This window comes from Lissotriton vulgaris, chromosome 4_1 (assembly GCF_964263255.1).
Source record: "Lissotriton vulgaris chromosome 4_1, aLisVul1.2, whole genome shotgun sequence".
NCBI classification, from domain to species: Eukaryota; Metazoa; Chordata; class Amphibia; order Caudata; family Salamandridae; genus Lissotriton; species Lissotriton vulgaris.
The window spans coordinates 1,586,927,365-1,586,951,030 of NC_141691.1; the positions used below are offsets into that span (position 1 = coordinate 1,586,927,365).

A 23,666-nucleotide genomic window follows, 5' to 3' on the forward strand; every position below is an offset into this window, starting at 1 on the left:
AATGCTGTGAACAGCTGCCGATGCACCGAGCGAATAAACGGTAAATATTCTCTGAGTGTTAAAACACTCCAAGGAAGCTCTGGCGCGAAACTGGACAAAGGGGAAGGGGTGTAACCACCCCCTCCCCAGGTCCTCCCGTAAGTGGGACCCTAGAGTTAGTCCATCCCCTAAACTTAGTGTAAGTATAGGAACCCAGTCCCTAGGATTTTAGATTACCCTGGATGAAACTCTGAAGGCAAAATCCTGGATCTTCAACATTCCATATCGACTGGAAGACTGAAGCAATCTCCCTTGGCCCCATTCTAGGAATATCATTGCTAGTCCACATTTATCAGTCAGGGTTTATCCTGTGCCCTAATCGCTCCTCAAATTTTCATAGGTTATGGGATATTATACATATGGCGAGAGATAGGCTCCCGCCAGCTGCCTTGCCTTGGCTAGGAGATGTTACTCCTTACATTCATGAGGTACATTCACCAACATCCAAAATCTGTACAGAGAGTATCTGCAAGAAAGGTTGACAGATTGTGTGAGATCTAGCCCAATCTATCTAAACTGTTGCCTGAGTAAAAAGAAATTGATGTGTGCGGTTTGGCAATTCTTATGCTATTTATAATATAACTTTTTGCTATTTTTTGATGATTAGCCTAGGAATTAGAGCTGGCAACAGCCTCAGTCTTTACTTCTGTGAGTAATAAATCTGTGCTGGTCATAAGCTCTCAGCTGCGCGGTGTAACTAAAATACTATTAAGTAATGTATGTACCCTTCATGTGTAGCATGGGGGGGCGGGGATTTGGGTAGGGTTTTATTAGGGAAGCAGATAATATTGTGTGGCAGTTTTAATTTTTTTTTCTGAACAATAAGCATTTACTGTATTTTATTTGCTTTTTAAGCTTTATGGGCTTTACCCCGAAATAAACTTGATTGGTTGACCTCGGGCAGATGAAATGCTGAGCCTAAGCTCTGTGCGTGTAAAACAATGAAGCACGCTGCTGACATCAACCCAAGTAGTATCACGGAGAAGAACTGATAATAGCTTATTTTGTTAGCACTCCATACGCTGCTGCAATCTTGTTTGTGGCACTTGAAATAAAATGTGTTCGTGCTAACCCATCTTTGTGGCACTTATTTTATCAGCCTTAAAAGGGACGCGGCTGTTTGCCTAGCTGCCCTGAGCAGATGCAAGTGGTCCCAGCCAGCAGTTGTGTTGTGTGGTATCTTATTTATATTCAATGTGTTGTAGTATCTTGTGCATATTCAAGTAGATAGAAATAGAATGTTCAGTATTTCATTCTATACTTGGTTCGAGCACAGCCACTACTTCCACTGTTGCTGATGAAGACGGGCCTGTTTCCTGTGTCATGGATTAAATCTCTTGAACACTATTCCTGTTGCCTGGATTAATGATACAACAATTTATTGCGACGAGTTGGAGGAAAAATACCCACCATATCTAAAGAAGAGTTATGAAAATAATTTTTAAGATATAAACAAAATTTTGGGGGGCAGAAAAAGAAAAAAGAAAATATTTTTCGCAAGACAAAACATTGAGGTACTGTAAAGTTTCATAGTTTTTACAATTTACTCTTTCAAACAGCGTTAGACATCCATCCCCTGTATCGAGAGACATGAGGAAATAAGACTATAATCATTTTTAGAGAGAGACTTGCAATTTCGTATTTTGTCTTTAAATTGGCCTCGGGAGGATACATTGCGACATTGTGCAAATGGAGTTAGTACAGTTTAGCGTGGGACAATCGGTCCGCTTGTACTGTAACCATTGTTAATGTCTGTGCATCATCTGTTTTGGAACACTCACCGCATTGCACCGGCATCTTTCAAAGACAGCGCGATCGTTACCGCGCGCTGGAAAGCCGGCAATTGCCTCTCCGCAATAGCACAATACGTCATCGCGGAGGAAGAGGAAACAGTCATCAAGGACAGGCAACGTGACCCGACGTAGGAAGCCATATTGAATTTAATTTTTTTTTATTCTGCTGTCAATTACAACTTATGCAACGATTGTACAACGTTAAGACGTAAAGAATTATAACCAACGAACACAGGTGGGAGTCTCTTTTCTTTTTAATAAATAATTGTCAATTAAGAGTGGTTTAGGTAAAATAAAAAGAAGAATAAGGAAACATTTCTTCTGTAATTTTAACAATACCAAAGCATATTCTATACATTATTACAAGGAACAAAAACGGCTCAACAAACGTAACAATAATTTCACCTCACAGCTTTTGGGTATCAGGAAATGAACCAGCAATGGTATGGGCAGAGTGGAAGGAATATTTTGATGATTATATTGCTGCAATTGATGAGAACAAAATGTCAGCAGAGCAAAAGAAAATAATTGTGTTACTGTCTCTTGGTCCAAAAGGATTGAAAACCTACAACAGAATGCCAAAAACTACTGTCAGTGGTGATGCTAATGTGTATCTAGCTGCAATGAGTGATTTGGATAAATATTTTACTCCAAAAGTATATATAGGAGTTACACAATATAAATTCTTTCAACGCAAACATCTTAAAGGAGAATCTGTTGACGATTTTGTGGCAGAACTTAAAAAGCTAGCCATTGATTGTAAGTTTGGCGAGAATCACTATGATTTTATAAGGGACCAAATGGTAATGCACAGCAACAATAGCTCAATACAAGATAGTTTATGGATTAATGGGAATAATCCCTTAATATTTATTGCGCAACGCGGAAATGTCAGGAAGGTGCGCAAATTAAATACAGCAACCAAACAAAGAGAGCTGAAGTTTGCATAGTTAGCCATAAAAAGAATGATAAAAATTGAAATTATGTTCCAAAATGGAAGCCAAACAGCTCAGAATGGAGACAGAACAGTTCTGAATGGAAATGCTATTGTTGTGGTAGCAAAGAACACCTGGCACATAGTAAAGTGTGTCCAGCTCTCAAGCAAAAGGGTATGAACTGTGGCATAATTGGTCATTTTGCGAAAAGTTGTCGCAGGAAAAAAACGAAAGTAAAATGCGTGCATGAAGCCAGCACTAGCAGCAGTGAGAGTGATGAAAATGAGGAGAATGATAAATCTCCGGTCTTAAATCTTCAGGAAAGGAGATTAGTGCTGAATATCGATGAGAAAAATACAAAAGGTAAACCAGAGTGTGACATGAGTATTGGTGGAGTCAACGTAAGAATTTATGTGGCTTCAGGCTTGCCATTTACCATAGTTAACCAAGATGTTTGGGTTAGTAAGTTTAAGGATAAAATAAGGGAGTACATATTCCCCACCAGATATTAACCCGGAAAGTTTTACTGGTGAAAATATCGACATAACTGGATAATGGTTATTATTTGAATTTAAAAACAGGAGTGCTCGGGGGACACTTTACTTTGCAAAAAACAGCCCATCAGTGCTTGGTTGGAAGGATCAAGGGAACCTGCATATCATACTTGATACAAACAGTGTAGAAAAAGTTTTGATTATTGAGGAAGTGGCATCAATTGGGAAGGAAATGCAAGTGAAATGTCCAAGGGTTTGTAAAGAAACACTAGGTACCCTCAATGGATTGAACATGAGATTATTCTTAAGGATAATGCGGTTTCTAAAATCCACAAAAGGAGGATGGTACCCATCGTATTACGAGATGAGGTTGAAAAGGAACTCAAAAAACTGGTTGAATTAGATGTAATTGAACCAATTGGAACCTCAGACTGGATTTCTACGATTGTGGTGGTAAAATTTGTTTGTGTGTGGACCTTCGCCATGTGAATAACAATATTCTTATTGACATTCTTGATGGTTCATCTTGGTTTTCAACTGTTGATCTTTCAAAGGCATATCATCAAATTTTATTATCACAAAAATCAAGGAAGATAACCGCTTTTATTATACCCTTCGGGTGTTTTCAGTACAAGCACATGCCATTCGGGCTGGCATCAGCGGCTGCTGTCTTCCAAAGACTAATGTACAGTTTGCTTGGAAAATAAAAGGGAGTATCGTTCTTCCAAGATGACATTTTGATTCATAGTGATTGTAAGGACCAACATGATAAAGCACTTGAAAAGGTTTTGAGCATTTTAGAGTGTAAGGGCCTAACTATTGAGTTGAGTAAGTGTAAGTTTGCCTAAAGGAATGTGTTATTTTTAGGTCATTCAATCCCTGCCGAAGGTGTGAAACCTAAACCGGAGTGAATTAATACTATATTGAACATAACATCCCCAAGTAACAAGGATGAGGTAAGGTCCTTTCTGGAGATGGCGGAGTATTGGGCAAAATTTGTAACAACTTTTGCAGGGAAAGTGTTTATCGTCAGGCAACTTCTAAAGAAGCATGCAAAATTCAACTGGGATTCCTTATGTGAAGATGAATTTCAAAATATCAAGGAGTACTTGAACAAAGTACCTCATCTTTCAAACTTTAACCCATGTTCTGATACTTTTATCACAGTGGATGTAAGTAATAAAGGACTTGGAGCTGTGCTTACTCAAGCAAATAGTGATGATAAGGAGAAAAACATTTGCATCAAGGTCAATCTCACCTTCAGAAGAGAAATATCCCATAATTGAACGTGGGGCACTTACTTGGGCTCTTGATCATTTTAGGGCTTTCATTTAGGGGATACCAATTGTTTTAGGAACTGACCTTAAACCATTGGTTAAATTGCTTTCCACTGAAGGAATTTCTTCTGCTTCAGCTAAACTGACACGTCTTTCAATGAGACTGAAAGATTACATATATAAAACAGTATATGTGCCAGGAAAAGATAATTTAATTGCAGACATTTTTTTTCTTGTTTACCAAACCCTCTGGAAACTATGGCCCATGGTGAAAATTTAAAGTTGCTTAAGTTCATGATTCTGGTCTATGTGCCATTAAGCATAAGGATTGGGTAGTGGACAATCCAAGGACAATGATCTTTTGAATGTTAAAAAAAATATATGTCTATGGGGTGACCAAGTAAAGAGTCATTATCTAAACAATGCCGAGCCTTTTGGGAGGTTAGATCCTATAGGAATGAGGAATACTATTTTATATCTATGTCATGAACGTCATTTTGGTACGGTAAGGACAAAGAATGTGGTTACGGATTCATTTTGGTGGCCCGTTTATTGACAAACAAATCGAAGTTTGTAGAGGATTGTACATTTTGTTCTACTTCAGATAAGACTTTATGTACTCTGAACCCTCCTATGTTTAATGGGAGTATCCCTAATCAACCTTGGTATAACGTTGCCATCGATATAATGGGACCAATTGGTGAATTTCAAGAATACGTTCTTGTTTTGATGGACTTGTTCACCAAGTGGCCTGTTGTGGAGATTGTAAATAGAGCAGATACCAATTCAGTGCTAGAATTTTTAGATCAGACATATCAGAAGGTATACCTATTACACTTTTAAGTGATAATGGTGTACAGTTTCTCTCTTACCGCTAAATAATTTTTCGACAGAGTGTGTATAAAACATAAAATTACTGCCCTATACAATCCTAGCGGGAATGGAACTGTGGAAAGGTTTAATCGAGTACTTAGAGTAATTCAAGGAGCTTTTAACAATCTTGACTGGAAAATTGCAGGAAGAAAAGCAGTATGGGCATATAGAATTACTTAAAATGATGTAGTAAAATTGTCACCCTTTTTAATGATGTGGGGAAGTTCTCCAAGATGTAAATTTACTCCTTCTTGGTTAAAAAACTGTTCAGTTTCAGAGTGGTCAGCTCAGGAGGTTAAGGAAAGACTTTGTATGGGGAAAAAACAAAGGAATTTTATGATTCACGCAAAAATGTTAGTCCCTAAAATCAAAGTGGGGGATTGGGTGAGAATTAGGAAACCTAAAAAAGTTACAAAGGGGTGGAGTAAATTTTCCGACCCTATAAAAGTTGTTGAAATTCTGAACAATGCCATTCGTGTGGACGATGGTAGAGTTTGAAATTTGATGAGTGGCGTTGTGTAAGGGTAATTTAAAAGAGGTATTCAGACAGGATGTTCTTATTGATCCCCTTTGGTCTGAAGATATTAATGGATCGGCTCAAGAGCAATTGCCTACCAGTAATGCAATTTGGATAATGAGTTTGATGAGGGGAATATAGCATCAGGAGGTGAAAGCTCAGGCAAGAGTTGTGGAAGGAAGAAAAATGTACCTATGTGGTTAAAAGATTTTGTAGCAGGATGACTTATTGTGTTTATCAATTTTGGAGATTTTTATATAGGGGGGGTAGGTTAGGAGGAATGTTTTATTATTATTTTATTTGGTTGAAACAGGATACATAGAATGTTAATGCAATATAATAGTTGTTATATTTTATATGTATACATTTACTTTATTTTTAACTAAATTATTATTTGTATAGAAGGGGGATATGTTGTGTGGTATCTTATGAATATTCAATGGGTTGTAGTATCTTGTGTATATTCAAGCAGATAGAATTAGAACGTGCAGTATTTCATTCTATACTTGGTTCGACCTCAGCCAGTACTTCTACTGTTGCTGATGAGGACAGACCTGTTTCCTGTGTCATGGAATAAATCTCTTGAACACTTTTCCTGTTTCCTAGATTAATGATACAACACTCTGCACAGCTGTGGTGGCCACACGAGGGCTATGGGCGGGCAGCTCTATTTAGGCCACCATTACCTTGTATGTATTGCATTCCCCCCCCCCCCCACCCTCCAAGCGTGACGCGGCTCCATTAATATCAAAGTAAAACAAGCATTTACAATGCAATGGTTTTGCCTTTGTTAAAGTTAGAGCTATTGGCATTGCTCTTGACATTTTTATTTATTTTTTTTAACATAAATAAATGGCATTGTCATTTACAAGGCCACTAGCTTTATCTCTCGCAAATGACACACACAAACTCACAGAGCCCCCCCCCCCAAACACACCCACACAGAGTCCCACACACACAGCCACACAGAGCCCCCCCCCCCCACACACAGCCACACAAAGCTTCCCACACACACAGCCACACAAAGCTTCCCACACACACAGCCACACAAAGCTTCCCACACACCCAGCCACACAGAGCCCTCCACACACACCCACACAGCACAAGCAGGCAACAAGGGCACAAGCAGGCAACAGGGGCACACGGAGGCACAAGCAGGCAACAGGGGCACACAGAGGCACAAGCAGGCAACAGGGGCACACAGAGGCACAATCAGGCGACAGGGGCACTTACGGAGGCACAAGCAGGCAACAGGGTCACGAAAACTGAGGCACAAGCAGGCAACAGGGGCACGGAAACTGAGGTACAAGCAGGCGACAGGGGCACGAAAACGGAGGCACAAGCAGGCAACTGGGGCACACGGAGGCACAAGCAGGCAACAGGGGCACACCGAGGCACAAGCAGGCAACAGGGTCATGAAAACAAGCACAAGCAGGCAAAAGGGTCACAAGCAGGAATTGTAATTTAGACGGGGCTTAAGTGGAGAACGGTCAGTAGGGAAGTAGTGCGGCTGGTGCAGTGGTACCAGGCCGAAAGGTGAGAGGGGCTGTCTGCACCCCAGTTTGGACAGTTTCCACTACCTAACAGGGATTGGTGGGAGGTGGGCGTACTTCTTGCTTGCTTTAGGGCTGTTACTTCGGGGACGCAGTGCACGCTCCTGCCTGCTGCCGCCAGGACACGACAACAGGCAGGGAGGGGACAGGCTGGGAGAGGGCAGGCTGGGAGAGGGCAGGGAGGGGACAGGCTGGGAGAGGGCAGGGAGGGAGAGGGCAGGCTGGGAGAGGAAAGGCTGGGAAAGGGCATGGAGGGGACAGGCTGGGAAAGGGCAGGCTGGAAGTGGACAGGCTGGGAAACGGCATTTCGGTTTTCTTGTGAAATCAGTCAGACTTCGGGAAACCTCGATGTCATTATAAGACCATGAAACACAGCTACCCCAAGGATACTTCCGTTTTCAACCACAGGCCCCGTTTGATGTAACAGTCACTATGCTAAGTGCATCCGACTTTACCCAAAGTTGTCAGAGCGCTTCACAATAGGAACAGTAATGATACATGAGGAGAAAATGACAAGTGAATAAATTACAAAAGCAAACGTTACGTTACATGAGGCAATTGTGACATTTGTGAGCAAACAAAATACAAGAGGTAGCAAACGGTACTTTACAAGAGAAAAAAGAGGCATGTGTGCAAGTTACAAAAGCGTACAAAGTACAAGTAGAGGGTATAATACTACAATAAATGGCAGACACTAAAAACACAAGAACACCGTCCACTGAAGCAGCAGGCAACTCCCAGCAGCTAGGCGTAGCTTCCTTTAGTCATCTACCAGCCAGCCTGTTGCTGAGTCACTCACTCCGCAGCGGGCTATTGTTCAGAGCGGCTCTTGCGGGTGGTGTGGAAAGGCTGCACAATCACAGCTTTGCACTAGTTGCATACAAGCGTACCTAAAGCAAAAGCCCAGCGGCCCTAAAGGGGCAAGGAGGGTGAGAAGCAAAAGATTCCATTTGAGCGACACTACGACAAACCAATGAGGAGCATCTTCCCTGCCGGCGACTCACAACTGATGCGCACGTCCCACAATCCCGGAAAAGCACCCGGTGGAGAAGACCCAATCGGATACATGTAGCTTCTGACGTATGACCACTTGGAGTCCGGTAACGTCACCGCCGCGAGGGTGCCGGCGCAACGCTATCCCTGCTATTGGCTATGGACTCCCACCAACGGCATGAAGAGAAAACCAAAAGGCACCAATTAATTTAGTTTGGAATGGGCAGGCCCAGACGGCTGCTTGGTTCAGTGTGGAAAAAAATCCGGTCTGGGGTGCAAAGTTATTTTTTTTCCTACTTCATGAGTGCCGGTTGCAGCGAACAAGTGTCAGTACCGAGGAGGGCGGACTGCTGCCAAGCCGCGACTTCTGTGTACGACTGCAGAGCTGTGAAGGCGCGAGCGCTGCTGCCGTTGGTACACAACCGGTCTACTAAGAGACATACAGCTTTGTGACGCCAAGAATACACACCAGATACTGTGTATAACTGGGCAGATGGGACACATATATACGTTTAAGGGAACAACTGTTGAGTCAGGTGGACATTGCCAAAAGTCACCATAGTCCCACTGTTGACAGGTTAATGATTTTAAACACGGTTGGTTAGATTAACATAAAATGAGGGACAATTTAATTTCCCTTCCTCGTCAGAGCGTATCTGTTCATATGATGCTCAAAGAAGAGGCTGTAATCACGTTCGTGCTGCTCTCGTAGCGTGGTACATTCTACAGACTTTCCATCACAACTCTCTTACCTCGTGAAACAACCCTGGCTTGTGTGCACAAGTAATCACACGCTGGGTAAGGACACCCTGCCAACGCTCGCCGCACAAACACGTCAATGGCGGACCAGATTTGGGGGCGTTCTCGGCTTTTGGCTGACGTAGCGTGACAGTCGCCAAAAGCCAAAAATTCTCGGGAACGCCCCCGAATCTGGTCCGAGATTGACGGACGGAGCCCTCTCCCAATGGCTAGCCCCCATTTATGGAGCTAGCCAATGGGAGGAGAGGGCATATTCCCGACCCCACACACACACATCAAAAGGTTTTTTGGCGCATGCGCACTACGTGCGCATCGCCAGTCAAAACCTAAAAACAGCATAAATTGCAGCTCCGAGGAGCTGGCAGAGCCAGAAAGAGACAATGCATAGTGTGACAGCTACAGGAGCAGAGGCGGGAGAGCGGCCCCAGCCCCTGTGTGTGTACATGGAGAGAGATCAGCTGCAGAGCGGCTTCTTCTGCAAGCCTGCAAGAGCAGGCCACAGCTAGAAATGCACACTGCTTCACCAGGTACTGAGGGAGGGGCGCGTGCTCCTGTGGTGGTGTAAGAGTGCATGTGCTGCTTGCCATGTGTCTGCTGACCCTGTCCCCTCAGAGCAGGGCTGAGAGTTTGGGGGTAATATGTACAGAAAAAGAATCCCCACAGAAGGAAACTAGAGGTGATCTTTTAGGGATCCACTCAGCCTCATGGGGAACTCTGCGGCCCCCTTCATTAGTGCTCCCCACTTTAGCATCCCCATCCTTCACTATACCTGCGCTAGAGCATCCCAGTTATTATGGACAGTTGCCCTCATGTCCATGAGCTCCTTTTCCTGCTGATGACAACACAAGGATGATACTTCTGATATATTGGGTAAAGAGGGCGTACCGATTACTTTTGGGGACTCGAAACTCCGATTTAAAACAGAGGACGACATTCATCGTCCTTTCTACTTTTTGAGGCTGATTAATGGGAGCGCACTCTTCTAAAGTATTAGACAACCTATGTTTTTTTAGACTTGCACTTCATAATGTGGCAGGTTCTTTTCTTTTTCCCCTTCTGAGGTTTAGGCTATTATAACCCAGAGGGTCCCCCTTCACAGGAAAAACGTTATCTTGGTGAGCCCTTGATAAATTAGCACTAGAAGGGGGATCTTGCACAACTACATCCCCAGGGGTAGGGAGAGACCCTTTTCTAGATATCAGAACAATGGAAAGAGGATTCTCACTTACAGTCAAATTTGCCTTTTGGGCTACATGACTGATCTTCAGATAAGTTTAAACTGGAAGAACAGGACATGTAGTCAGTATCCTTAAAGGCCTCAGGGTTTACATTGAAATGCCAAAAGGAGTGGCAACCAAATCCGCCATAGTCACCAGCCTGAACCCCATATTCTACCACCCCATTTTTTGCCACTATGTCAGTCTGGGAGGCCGGATATCTCATATAAACACCCTTTACTTCCTTCCTAGGACATAACCCAAAGCTTGTTAAGTACTGCACCCCCATTAAAATAGGGGACAACACATGATCAGAGTTAGCAACTGATCTATCCAACAAGGCTAGAATCAAGGAAAGGACCTTCTCAACAGAGAACATAATATCAGAGTGGACCCTTCTCCATCTGTCCCCTCCCAAATTTGACTGCACAAGAACTTGAGCCCAATTGGAGTGTTCATTATACCCAATAATGAGACCCTTGAGGATGGTGTGCTACTATTCAACGGTCAGTAAAGTAGGATGGCTCTAAGGATTGTCCAGAGGTGGGCTCAAGACCATTGTAGGGGATTTTAAGTTAGCCTCCCGAAATTTGATTCTTCTCTATAAGAGCAGATGCGTCCAGAAGGGAATAGTCCTCCAACATACCATGTTCACTGCAACAAAAAAATCATGGAGTTCACCATGAATCTCTCAAGAGATATCCCTGGACAACAACATTTGATACAGAGTGACATCTTGGCACCAGGACACTTAGGACCGGACTCTGAATCCAACTTGATGCGAACAGTAATCCTCTCGGGAACAGGCTCTATATTGATTTCTTCCACTGGACAACAAGGCTTATTGGACTAAGTTAGGGGAACGTCCAGATCAGGGCTACAGCCAAATCGATTGGTCTGAGATAAAAAGGAACCCTGCGATAAAGCTGTAAGTTCAAGTCATCTTCTTTATTAACGCATAAGGTCATCTCCAAGTCCTTATTTACTGCCGCTCTCCCCCTCTTTGAAAAAAGGAACATCATAAGGGGTGAGACTTCAGGAGAGACAAATGGGACTAAGGCTTCTTTCACTGAATAGTTTTTTATTTTGGGAGGGCTAATGTGGCTAGCGGGTGGACCAGAAGTAACAACTAAACAGCCAGAGCGCAAGCACCTATATGGCATCTTATACAACACAAAATATTTAGAACACGCACCGCCTGTATAGACTAATGGTTGCGTTTGTTGCGTGCATCTAGGGTTTCACTCTCTGGTCAAAGAGTGTATGAATATGGACAGAAAAAAGTAGCATCTCCTGATTAGTGGACCTCCCCCTGAGCACAGCGTGGATCCCGCAAAAACGGATTTTAAGTAGCAAAGAAATGAGTTGACTGAGTGAATTGAGTCTTCAATCATACGATGGACTGTTCGAAACATTTAATCAGTATGTGACATTATGATCTTCATATCAAAACATCACAAGTGACTTTAACTGTGACTCTTCAACTTTTACTTATTTCTCCCGATGCATTTCGGGCGGTTAGTGCTCTTCGTCAGGGGGTAATATCTATAAAACATTATACAGCAATGATAGCATGAGGAAACTGCCCAAACAATATATACATCATATATATCAGAAAAACATAACAATGCAATGAAAGGGTGTAATGATCTCTATCAAGGACAACAACATCGTAGCCTGAGGTCTCTTGTCGTAACTAATGTGTCTGAACGTGGTCAGACACAAACAAAGTAAGAAACCGCGGTGAAAAAATAAAACACGGAAGATGGGTGCCAAAATAAGAAGAAGGTGCGTAGAGTGATTAATTGTAACAAAAGTTAGTGGTAGAGTGAGTTGTACAAGGTAAAAACAAAAACTGAGTGAGCAACGTAAAAAGATACGAAACCAATCTAAAAATGTACGATAAGATAGACCCAAAGCTCCACGTTTATTCACCTCAGTGTGTGCTAAAGTTAAAAAGAGTATCACGGACGAAAGTAAGCCAACTAAAAGCCATCGCGTTTTGCTGGGAGAGAGAAGCGCACCACTATATGCTGCGGGAATACACAGGAGGCGCCCTGCTGTGCACAGTGTGGTAAACTGCGGTGAGCGCCGAAGCTGGAGGCACCATGGCTGCTGAGATTTTGTTGCGATAGTCTGCCCCAGGCTGAACCATAGACCAAGCAGCAGCGGTGCATCCAGGTCATGGTGCATCTGTCGCTTTAAGAAAGCATGGGCGACTGTTCTGCGGAACCAGGTTGTGAAAAAACTGGTAGCCAGATCCATTTGATTCATGTCGAGGCCTACCAGCCTTCTTCCAGTGTTCCTTCCCATGCAGTACAGTGTAGCTGGCTCAATTCATAAGACACAACTCTAATACAGAACAGGGACTGTCACGAACTGCTGAGAGAGACCATATCCGCCATGACCCTCACCAAGCAGGTAGCCCGCAAGTCCACCGGCGGCAAAGCGGCTCGCTAGCAGCTGGCCACCAAGGCTGCCCGCAAGAGCGCGCCTGCCACCGGTGGAGTAAAAAAGCATCACCGCTACCGGTCCGGCACCGTGGCTCTCCGCGTGATCTACCGCTACCAGAAGTCCACGAGCTCCTCATCCGCAAGATGGCTTCCGTAGTGGTCCCCTACACGTTGTTTTACTTCCCTGGGACAACAATTAGATATTGACCAGACCTTGAACATACCCCCTAACCTGCCTAAACATCAGGACTTGGAACCTGCTGAACTTACCCCAGACTGTGGAGACCTAGCGATTTGGCTGATGTCCCGTGAAGCTGAATTCAGACAAGACTGAGGTCCTCATCCTCTGCCCGACCCCCTCAGCCAGGGAAGACTCCTGATGGCCAACATCGCTAGGAACAGCCCCAGAACCCACCGACCACGCACACAACCTGGGGTCATCCTCGACTCCGCCCTCTCCATGACCAAGCAGGTCAACGCCGTCTCCGCTTCCTGCTTCAATACCTTCCGAATGCTCCGCAGGATCTTCAAATGGATCCCCTCCGACACGAGAAAAACCGTCACCCAGGCCCTCGTCACCAGCAGACTGGACTACAGGAACGCCCTCTACGCAGGAACAACCAAGCTCCTGAGACAGCTGCAATGCATCCAGAATGCCTCTGCACGACTGATCCTCAACGTCCCCCGACGCAGCCACATCACACCCACCTGAGAGGCCTGCATTGGCTCCCCGTAAACAACAGGATCACCTTCAAACTCCTCATCCACGCACACAAAGCCATACACAACACCGGACCAGCATACCTCAACGACCGACTCAGCTTCTACACCCCCACCCTCCGCTCTGCCAACCTCGCCCTCGCCACAGTTCCACGCATGCAGAAAACCACCGCCGGCGGCAGATCCTTCCCCCTACCTCGCCGCCAAGACCTGTAACACTCTCCCTACGACAGACCCAGGACCTGCTGGCCTTCAGAAGACTTCTCAAGACCTGGCTTTTAGATCAGTAGCAGCAACCCCTCCCCCCCACCCTTCCCCTGCTAGTCTGCCTAGCCCCCTGTGCCCTTTGACTATTGTATCTTTCCCCTTGTTGGGGAAAGATACAATATTTATACTCTAGAGTCTCAGCGTACCCGCTGAGAGAGTCCATAGCGCTTAGGGAGCCACTCACAGTCGAGTTATGGTATGGGACCCCTTGCCAAAGCACTCTCTCTCCCCTTTTTGGGGAAGGATCCAGTATGTAGGCCTTGGAGTCTCAGAGACCCCTCTGAGAGAGTCCACTGCGTAAAGGGAGGCTCCTGCAACAGAGATAAGAAGTGATACCACTTCACCTGGGATCACAGCCTACTGGACTTTGGACATTGCTTTGACTCGTCTACCGGTTTGTGTCCCCGTCGCCCTTCCCCTCCTCTTTCCATGTGATGTCCCTCACCCTCCCCTCCTCTTTCCTGCCTTCGTTACCTGTATACTTTCCCAGCTCCTTCCCCCTCCCCTGAATCTTTCCCCGTGCCTGCTTTTCCCCTTACGTATTTGTGCTTATTGTTTATCTTGACCTTACAATTAACTATGTTGCCATGCTCTAATAACTGTGGAACCTTTGTAACGATGTAACCTGTAACTATGATCTGATGCTCATGTAAAGCGCTCTCATACCTCCGGGTCTAGCCAGCGCTATATAAAAACATAAAATAAAATAAATACTTAAAAGTGGCACGACGCTGCGTGTTGCATACTGTGGTTCAGAAAGTGTACCCGGGCTACAACCAACCGTGTTTTGAGAAAACTGACAGGAAGTGAAAGAGGACTAAACGCGGTCAGGAAGTAAAACTATAATCAAGCAAGCGCCATCTTGAAATGTGGATACACGCAATAATGAAATAGCCGAAAATCATAAAAACAGCAATGTATAACTGAAAAAGTGTTTATGAAACTGAAAGGAAACCAAAATAGGAGTAAAGCTGAGATCTGAAAAATAAAGGTTGACCCACCATGTGAATGTATGTAAGTTGCTAAATAAAGTGAATAATAGGTGGAGAAATTCACCATCATGCGCCTCCACCAAGTACCAGACAGCGCAGAATCACAAGCTATGCTGCTAGCAGGTAAAAAGATGAGAAATAAAAGACTACTAGGTGAAGTGAGGTGCGTGGATAATGCAGCCTGTAGATGGATGTTATGGAGAGTAACACCCATCTATGGAAAAAAGGCTGTGTTGAAAACAAGTGTTTGCAAAAGGCAAAACACACTAGACAAAATGAGAAAGGTAAGGGAAATGAGATTGAAATAGTAAGAGAATCTGTTACAAGAGTTACAGATAACAAACTCCATTCGGTTATTAAGACCATTGGGCTACAGAGAGTCGAGAATTTTAATCCAGTGGTTTGCTCTGTGCTGCAGGTGGTTGTTCTTGTCCCCTTCCTTCTGATTTGGCCACTACTTCCAAGACTAAGAACGGGAGTGGACATATGTTATGGTGATGTTCAAAAAAGTGGGCAGCAACCAATGATTTTGTATTTATAGTCGGGAGGCTACTCTTATGTTCATGGATTCTAGTTTTAATTTTTTCAGTTTTGCCCATGTAGACTAAACCACATGGGCATTTCAAAAGGTAAACCATGTTAGTCGCGTTGCAGTTAGTAGTTACTTTCAAGTTGATTTGTGTGCCTTTCATGGGATGGTGCATCAAAGATCCTTTGATAGCATTATTGCAGTTGCTGCAATTATAACGGGGTACAGTTTCTTTGTAATTTGTAAAAGTAATGTCTTTGGGAGTTTTGGTTAACAGTTCCTTGACATTTTTACCTCTGCTATATGCAAAAATGGGTTTGTTGATGTATTCTTGTAACAATGACTCATGGTGGAAATATTAGACACCACCACCGTCCGATTTTGTGCTGGCTTCTAAACGCACGTGTTTTCTTGGCACTTCAACTTTTGGCTTTCTCCACCACTCTCTGTGGGTAACCATGTTGCAGAAATCTCGTGAGCACGATATCGGTTTGATCTGCACAAGTTTCTGGTTGAGATACATTGTGTTTAACTCGCAACAGTTGCGAGTACGGTAGATGATTTTTAAAGGATTTTTGATGAAAGCTGTTAAAATGCAGCACAGTTTCTGTCAGTAGTTTTGCTAAAGATGTGGGTTACCAGCTTGTTGGAGATTCTACTGATCAAAACACAATGACCTTTCGGGGTGTTCAGATGTACTTCGAACGTTAATTAAATCCTGTCATGAATTTCATTAAAAGCATTCAATGCAGCTATCAACATGGTATTGTCTCTCTCCATAGAATGAAAGTGTCATCCATATATCTCAAGAATACGTGGTCAGGCATAAGATGTTTTCTTCCTTGAATTTGTGCATGAAGAGATTAGCCTAAGCCGGCGCAGTTGCCCACGGACGTCCCAGTGAGCTGTAGAAACCACTGGTCTTCCCATTAAAAAAAAGCTTTGGTAAAGGGTGAAATTAAGAATGTTTCATGAGGAATATTTGAAAAAAGATTGGAGTTTAACAAAGTTTCTTCTATGGCTTTGATGCCTACATCATGTGGAATTGAGGTATATAATGATTTTACATCTACAGTACATAGCCATAGTTCTTCATCCGGCTCAATAGTGATTTGGTTGATATACAACACTTTACCACAGATGCTTAGAGTGCCAGATGCCTGCTATCTCACTCTCTTCTCCTCGCTCTCCTTTCCCCAACAACTCCACAAACTATCAAACCCCAGCAGGAGAAAGAAGCAAGGGGTTGAAAGCAAGGGAGGGCACAAAGAAAATAGTGTGTGTATGCGCATGGAGCAGGACCCTTCGCCCCCTCTCCCAAGGCACAAGTAGCATCCACCTAATGCCGGCCGCAACAGCAACACAGAAGGGGCTTGCGGCCTAGGCCTCCCTAGCACACCATCACACCAGCTCTTAAACCCTCAAGTCACCTGGGTAAAGCCCCCTAATAACCAGAGCCTCCAACTCTGCGTAGTCAAAAAACACAGAGGAATAACCTCCTGGTAGGTCAAAGCAGTAGGCAGTCAATCGAATCAAACCAGTGGGTTGTGTAGGGAAGGGTGGGGAGCACTCGCACGGCGCCTATCCGAAGCCCAATGAGTCCTGAGGTAGTTGGGGGCCCACTGGAGTGCTGAAGGCTAGTGGGCCGCAGATTCAGGCCACCATAAGCCACAGTCTGCCATGGTCACCGTAATTATCACTGCGGGGTCCTTCCCACCTCGGGGTGAGTGCTTGCAATATTCAACACCCCGTCCATCATCCCGTTTGGTTTTGCTTTGTTTGCCCTAAGTTGGCAGGTTATGCCCAGACGTTGGTCCCTTGCTCACTTTGCCACTGGATTCAAGCTAGCCTGGCTGATGATGGCAGGGTAGCCAGAAACCGGTCCCAGGATGCTTGTTTTCCGTCCAGGGAAGACATGGCTTGACAGTTTGGGCCGGACTGTTCCCATGAGGCACAGGGTCAGACTAATTTGCATATGGCCATGTCTGAACTGGGGTGGCGGAGTGAGCTAAAGAATGATGATGGATTAAACCAAGATCAATTGACTGGGGGTGAGTGCTTGAAATGTTCAACACTCATTCCATCTTCCCCTTTGGTTTTGCATCGAGACTGCCCCACTGCACCTAGCAAACCTGCCTCACTTCCACTCGCTGCGGAAACAGGTGTCTTCCAATGGCAGTACGGCAGCTACGAGGAACCTGTGCAGCTCCGATTTCAGCAGCAGTCGGCAGGCACAGGTGGAAAGGAGCCATGACAAGGGCTTTCTAAAAACCAGCTGTGGAAAAAAAAGCTGACTGCAAAGCACCTCCCCGACTACTACCGGACTCTGGCGGCTTCTATTATGCGGGGTGAGGCCAGAAGCAGCACACAAAAGCAGCATACAGGCAATTACTTATTCATTCACCACAAAATAAAGAATATGTTTTGTGAGACATGAACATTTCTGTCTAAATAGCAAGTATGCAATATTTGTCAAAAACTAATGGGTCAACAGGAGTCTTCCGGGTAATTCCTAACCTGCAGCTCGTGTACAACCCAAAACTCAAACCAAATGCAAGTTATTTGTACACAAGCACAGCACTCTCTCAAAGTGACATGGTCCACTTATTTAAAAAAGTATTGGTGTATTTTCAACTTCTTAATCAGAGCTCTCTAGGTACACAATGTTTAAACACCTGGCAATCAAATCTTTAAAAAAAAAAAACAATGTGATGTCACTTAGGAAGCGCATAACCGAATAGGGCTGGAGGTGGCTTAATGGCCAGACTATAGAAGGCGTAACTTTTAAATATCTTGGTGTTGAGCTAATCTCACTGACCTCCTTTGCCAACCCCCCTCCCCTCCCCCCCCCCCAGGCCCCCCACCCCCCCGAGACATGATCAGGGAAAAAGACATGGCTTTGATCTTTGCATTTGTAGCCATTTCAAAAAAAAAATGGGGCCACTCTCTGATGCCACTTCTAACTTTGATTAAAGCCAAATGGTAACGAACACTAGTATACAGCAGCCAACTGATCCTCATGTGCGATGCTTCAGATCATAACGTATAAGCTCATCTTTCACCTTCCAAGAGTGGCTTCCCCAGCCCAGGTAAAGCTCAAGTTTGTCCTGGCTAAACAAACGTGGGCCAGGAAAGGCGCCTTCTTGAAATTCTGCTACAAAGCTCAGTCTGCTGCAAGGGAATAGTGAATTACTACATTTTGGCTGAAATAAATTCAGACAGGAGCAGTACATTTTAAGAACTACTTTGAGGAATCCATTGAAATTGTGGTTATTGGGGAGCTGTGGCAAATGTCAACTACCCAGGCTGTATCAAAAAAATATATAATAATCAGTAAATAAATGTATCCGAATGATTGGTTGACTGGAGGATAAGAACGATCTTGCAAAGCGGTCACATAGGTTCTTTTACAAATAGCCTGGAGCAACCGTATTTGGGGGCCAGCTACTCAATTCACATCAAGAAAAAGTTGATGACTTTGCTGCTAGGGTATTTTCCCGATCTTGGATTATATCCCGAAGTGAATGGAAACAGGGATTGACACGAGCAAAAAATGCCAACTATGTAACTCATCTGACGAAACCCCGACACATGTTTTTTTATTTATTTGCCCGTGCTTGTTGAACCACCACAGGTTCTTGCTACATAAAGAACTAAGGGCTTTGGGAATTCGGAGTTGCAGGCAAGTGCTTATTGAACCGCTGTGTCCACAAAATCTTATGCCAAACATATTCGCATAGTCCAATTCTTTGACCTCTCCAAGAAGAAGGTAGCAGCCACAGCACAGTGTAATGAGGTTAACTAAGAATAAATGTGCACAACTGCATAGCACACAAGCTTTTATGAACCCTTTGTTTCTTGTTACCATGTTAAGACCCCTTTTAATAGTAAAAGATGGGACATAGGCACATAATGAACAGATGGTAGCGTAATGGTTTTAATTAGCTAAGCACTTTATAAATATATCCAGATAAATGATCTACTGAGAAAGGAGGTGGTTGAACTCGCTGGAACCCTGCTCGCACTTTATTGATCTGCTTGCACTTTATCTGATGGAAGAGTTTCTTGAATCTACTCAAATCTGTTATAGCTGCTATAGATACATGGCGCAAGTTGTCATTCTTTTAGATTGTTGTGCATCTTTGGTTTTATGGTCTACTGTATTTAATTGTATGGGGGGTTAACCTCGCTGAAACCCTGCTTTCACTATCAGATGGCTGTGATTCTAAAAATCGGTCAAATCTGCAATAGATACTGAATGCAAGCTGTCGATCTTTTCTATTGATGTACGTCTTTGGTTTTATTGTCTGTTGCATTTTATTGCAATGGTTGTAACTAAGCAAATACAAATAAACTTGAAACTGCGTAATTCAGATGGTAAGTAGTCAATATATTTCTATGGATTTCGGTTTGATTCACTTTAAAAACTCTAGATAACAGAGCTTTGACCAATCAGGTCCCAAAACCCATCCAAATAGGACTACGCACAGATGCAAAAACATTCTTGGGAGAGTTTGAAGATTGGATTGACAATACAGTGAAAGCAATTGGTGCTGGCAGTGCAATGTCAAGCTGTGAAACACGTTAAGTTCCTCGATCTAATGAGTACACAATATCACGTTTGCACTATTGATAAAGGAGGTCACAACCTAAAACTAGGGGTTTTGCTTTCATGAAATAAATGGGCCTTGTGGCAACACAGTAACTAATAGTAAAATCAGGTTACATAACAGGGCAAGTGAAGAACGTAAACTCTTCGTTTAGATAATCAAATAACGTCAGTCTTACCCATCAGTGTCGCAAGAAGGCATAAAGAATACATCTCCTTGTCAATCTGTTCTTGAAGTTCCTTAGATATCGCGTTCGTCACTGCAACATCGTCATGCTTTACTGTGTGAGAAGAAGAGGGCTGGATAGGTTGTTCACTTTTACCCTTAAGGATCTCGATTGTGATCCTATCGCCATGCTGTAGAGGAACAGGCTCATTTTCCATGCCGTTCTTGGGAGGCAAAAGCTCTTTGGGTGGGAAGCCATAGCGTATACACTGCAGATATGAGGGAATATCGAATTCTTTTGTAATTCCTTCCTGTAACTCACAAAACGTGGTAGACGATTTAAGAGTAAGCATAGCCTGTCGGCCATCATTAGTTGTCATTCGTATTTTCTTTTCTTTAGTAGCAGTTGGGGAGTAGAGAGCCTTCGTAGGAGTCGCGGGAGCAGAAGAGGATTCATCTCGCATCAAACTAGGTGAAGCTGACCGAGGTGGTGCTTTCTGCTCTTGCTTCAAAGAATCGGTTTTTCGTTTCTGCATCAGCGAAGCCTGTTCTGCAATATTTTGCTGAATTGTTCTTTCAGTTTTGCTCATAGTCAATTCTTCTTTATGCAGCGTTTTTCCCTTTTGACCAGTGAGGATGATTTTTGTTGGAAGGGAACTCTCTGGCCCATGCCCTGGATCTGTGATGCGGGGAGCGTGAGCACCATCAATGTTGACAGGAGTGTAGTCATCTGGATTCTTTTTGGCAGTATGGTGCAGTATCGTATTAACAACTTTTTGAATCAGAATCTCACTCCCAAATTCGCCAGGAAAGTGTTTGGTCACCAACTTCATTGCAACGTCATAGACGTTGCTATTCAATGTCACGTCGGTCTCATACTGGAACCAGTATACGGTCTCCCGCACCGTTCTTCCATTCCAGTCCAAGTTGATGGGAAAGGCCTCTGGTAAGTTGTCATACTCCTTCCCATCCCAATAGTGCTTGAACCCGCAGCCACACTTGCCTCCTGCGGACCTGGTGTTAGTTCTGTCCCCGTCCAGGAAGCATATAGAGGCGTCGGCCAGGACACGGCGCACAGAGGTGGCATGGCACCAGTTGCAGGCGGTCAGGTTACTCTGGCTGTAGTCCGGCACTAGCACGTCGCTGTCCACGTCGTAGGAGCAAACAATGTTGTTAAGAGGGAAGCTGTAGTTCTTGTCGGACCTTAATTGCCCGTGTGTACTCTTGGCCAGGTTGTAAAGCTTGCCCCCAGGCGACAACCACTCGGGAGCCACGTGCAGCTCTGACAGGGCTCCACATACAAGGCATCGGTGCAGTCTGCTCTCTTCCACTGCCTTTTTGGCGGCCGTTGTCACATCTTCAGGCTGGGCTCCGATTACGCCAGTGCGGCGGTAAAAGTAATGGTGCACGTCGGACACCAGGCTGGGGTGGACGCCGTACTTGTCCATGAACACCTCTTCCATGGCAGCCACCAGCCGCAAGAGATACTTATCTTGCAGTCCCCGGTCGCCACCAATGACGCAGCTGCCGTCATCCTCCAGGTGGATGTATGTGCTGATCAGCTCCTGCGGCATCCCCCATGCCTTGGGCAGGAGCTTGGCAGGAAGACGGGGCAACGCTGTGCCCTTGACCCCCACCAGCGGGATGTAGTGGTTGCGACCAGAGCTGCTCCACGCAATACAGATGGGCTTGTTCAGCTGCCCGTCCTTGCCCCGGCACTGCTCGGGGGGCACCAAGCCAGGCAAGAAGGTGGCCGAGTAGTCCCCGGGGCTGCGCATGCCGCTCAGCGAGTCCAGCAGTATAACGGGCCGGCGCAGGACGTTGGCCAGCCCAAAGACGTGCACGTTGCGCAGTCCTAGCGGCACGCCGTCGGGTGGCACGAAGAGAGGGTCGCATTCGCCCACGATGTCGGGCCATTCCGCCGCGTCGATAAAGTCACTCAGAAGCGCGCGGTAGCGCGGCAGGTTCCGCCGGAGGTGCGCCTGCAGGTTCTCCCGCAGCGCGTGCCAAAACAACTCGCGGCCCACCAGCGCGCGCGACACGGCGTGCACCAGGCAGTGCCCGTCGCCGTCCACATGCACCGGCACCAGCCCCTCGCGGCCTCCGTTGCCCCGGCGGACGGCCTCGAGCGTGTCGCGCAGGTAGGACAGGCTGCCCGAGCGGTCGCGGCCGTAGCCCACAGCGTCCACGTGCTCGGGCTCTATGAGGAAAGCACGGTCTGCCAGGAGAGCGCAGTCGAAGACAGGACCCTGTCCCATGTCGCGCAGCGGCTTTGCCTTGCCGGTGGCCTTATCCATGCCATAGCGCGCCAGGATTGGAGATAGAATCTTGCAGTGGTAGTTGCTCAGGCCCAGTACTTTTACAGGTTCATTGCTGTTGTTGCTCCCGCCGCTGCCTCGAGAGCGGGCGGCACCGCTAACACCCAGGAGCGCGTTGCGGAGAAGGTTGTGCAGTACCACGTCTGGATCGGTGACTTCTTCAACTCCGCTAAGCTGCCTCTGCTCATGCCGGCGACCGCACTCAGTGCACTCGATGCTTGCTGAGCCTTGGGCAGCCGGGAAGAAGAGCCGCGCCTGGCATTTAGGATCAGGGCAACTGCCCGAAAAGATGCGCCGGTCTTTCCTCTTGGGTCCCGGCTGGGCCATGCCTACTGACACCCCTGGTGGGGCACCCTCACCAGCTCATCGCCCTCTGGCAGGCCTTTGTTTTGATTCTCTGTCCGACCAACACGGAAGCGCCTCTTTGCCTTTTCATGCCTAGTATAGCCGTTGACAGACGTAACGGCCTTTCCCATCCCACCCGCCGGCTCGCAATGCGCAGGCGCGTTAAATGTGGCACTCTTTTGGGACATGTAGTTCTATTTTGCCATCGTATTCCGCTTCTGGGTTTAGCCGGTGTTTGCTGTGGACTGCAAGAACCGGCATGCAGCTGTGTCGGGAGTGTTTACCTCACAATGCACGCTCGGACCCATGGCACTAGCAACTGACGAATTGTCAACCAGAAACGCAGCCTGAGAGAATGTAGGCAGAGACATAGTTAAAGGACCATTGGCGGCTCGGCCACAAAATAGCCATTGAAAATAGCCGCCATTATAGAACGATTTCATTTTCATTTGAAATGGTATAAGTACCTTTTTACACCCAAACATGATCGCATCTGAACTATTTACTTCAATAAATTGGGTAAATGAGTGTATCTGATCAATAAAATCAGCCAGTTCGTTTCCTAAAAATTCCGAAAAATTTTCAACACAAATAACCACATACGACATACATTAAGTTTCTGCAAATCCTCATATCAATATGTGGCAGCCGTTCAACAAATAGTACCAAAGCGGCAGCTATTCTTTATTTGTATCGAAGAATGACTTTGCGAACCTAGCCCTGCTTCTATGTTCATTAAGCTGAAAGACCACATTGACCTCCTTCTTTGCCTTAGTGTGTTTCGTTTCTCTGCATGGGAAGTCTTTTTGTGCCACAG

At 45.3% G+C, this 23,666-nt stretch overlaps 1 protein-coding gene across 1 annotated transcript in view; it reads right to left on the bottom strand.

Moving 5' to 3' along the window:
* Positions 1–23,000, bottom strand: part of VCPIP1 (valosin containing protein interacting protein 1) — a 123,070-nt gene extending 100,070 nt beyond the window's left edge. Inside the window, exon 1 of the mRNA XM_086965819.1 lies at positions 20,200–23,000. Within this exon, the coding sequence (XP_086821945.1) occupies positions 20,200–22,831 (2,632 nt within the window). The 5' untranslated portion in view covers positions 22,832–23,000. The remainder of the gene's footprint in view (positions 1–20,199) is intronic.
* Positions 23,001–23,666: the final 666 nt, after the last annotated feature.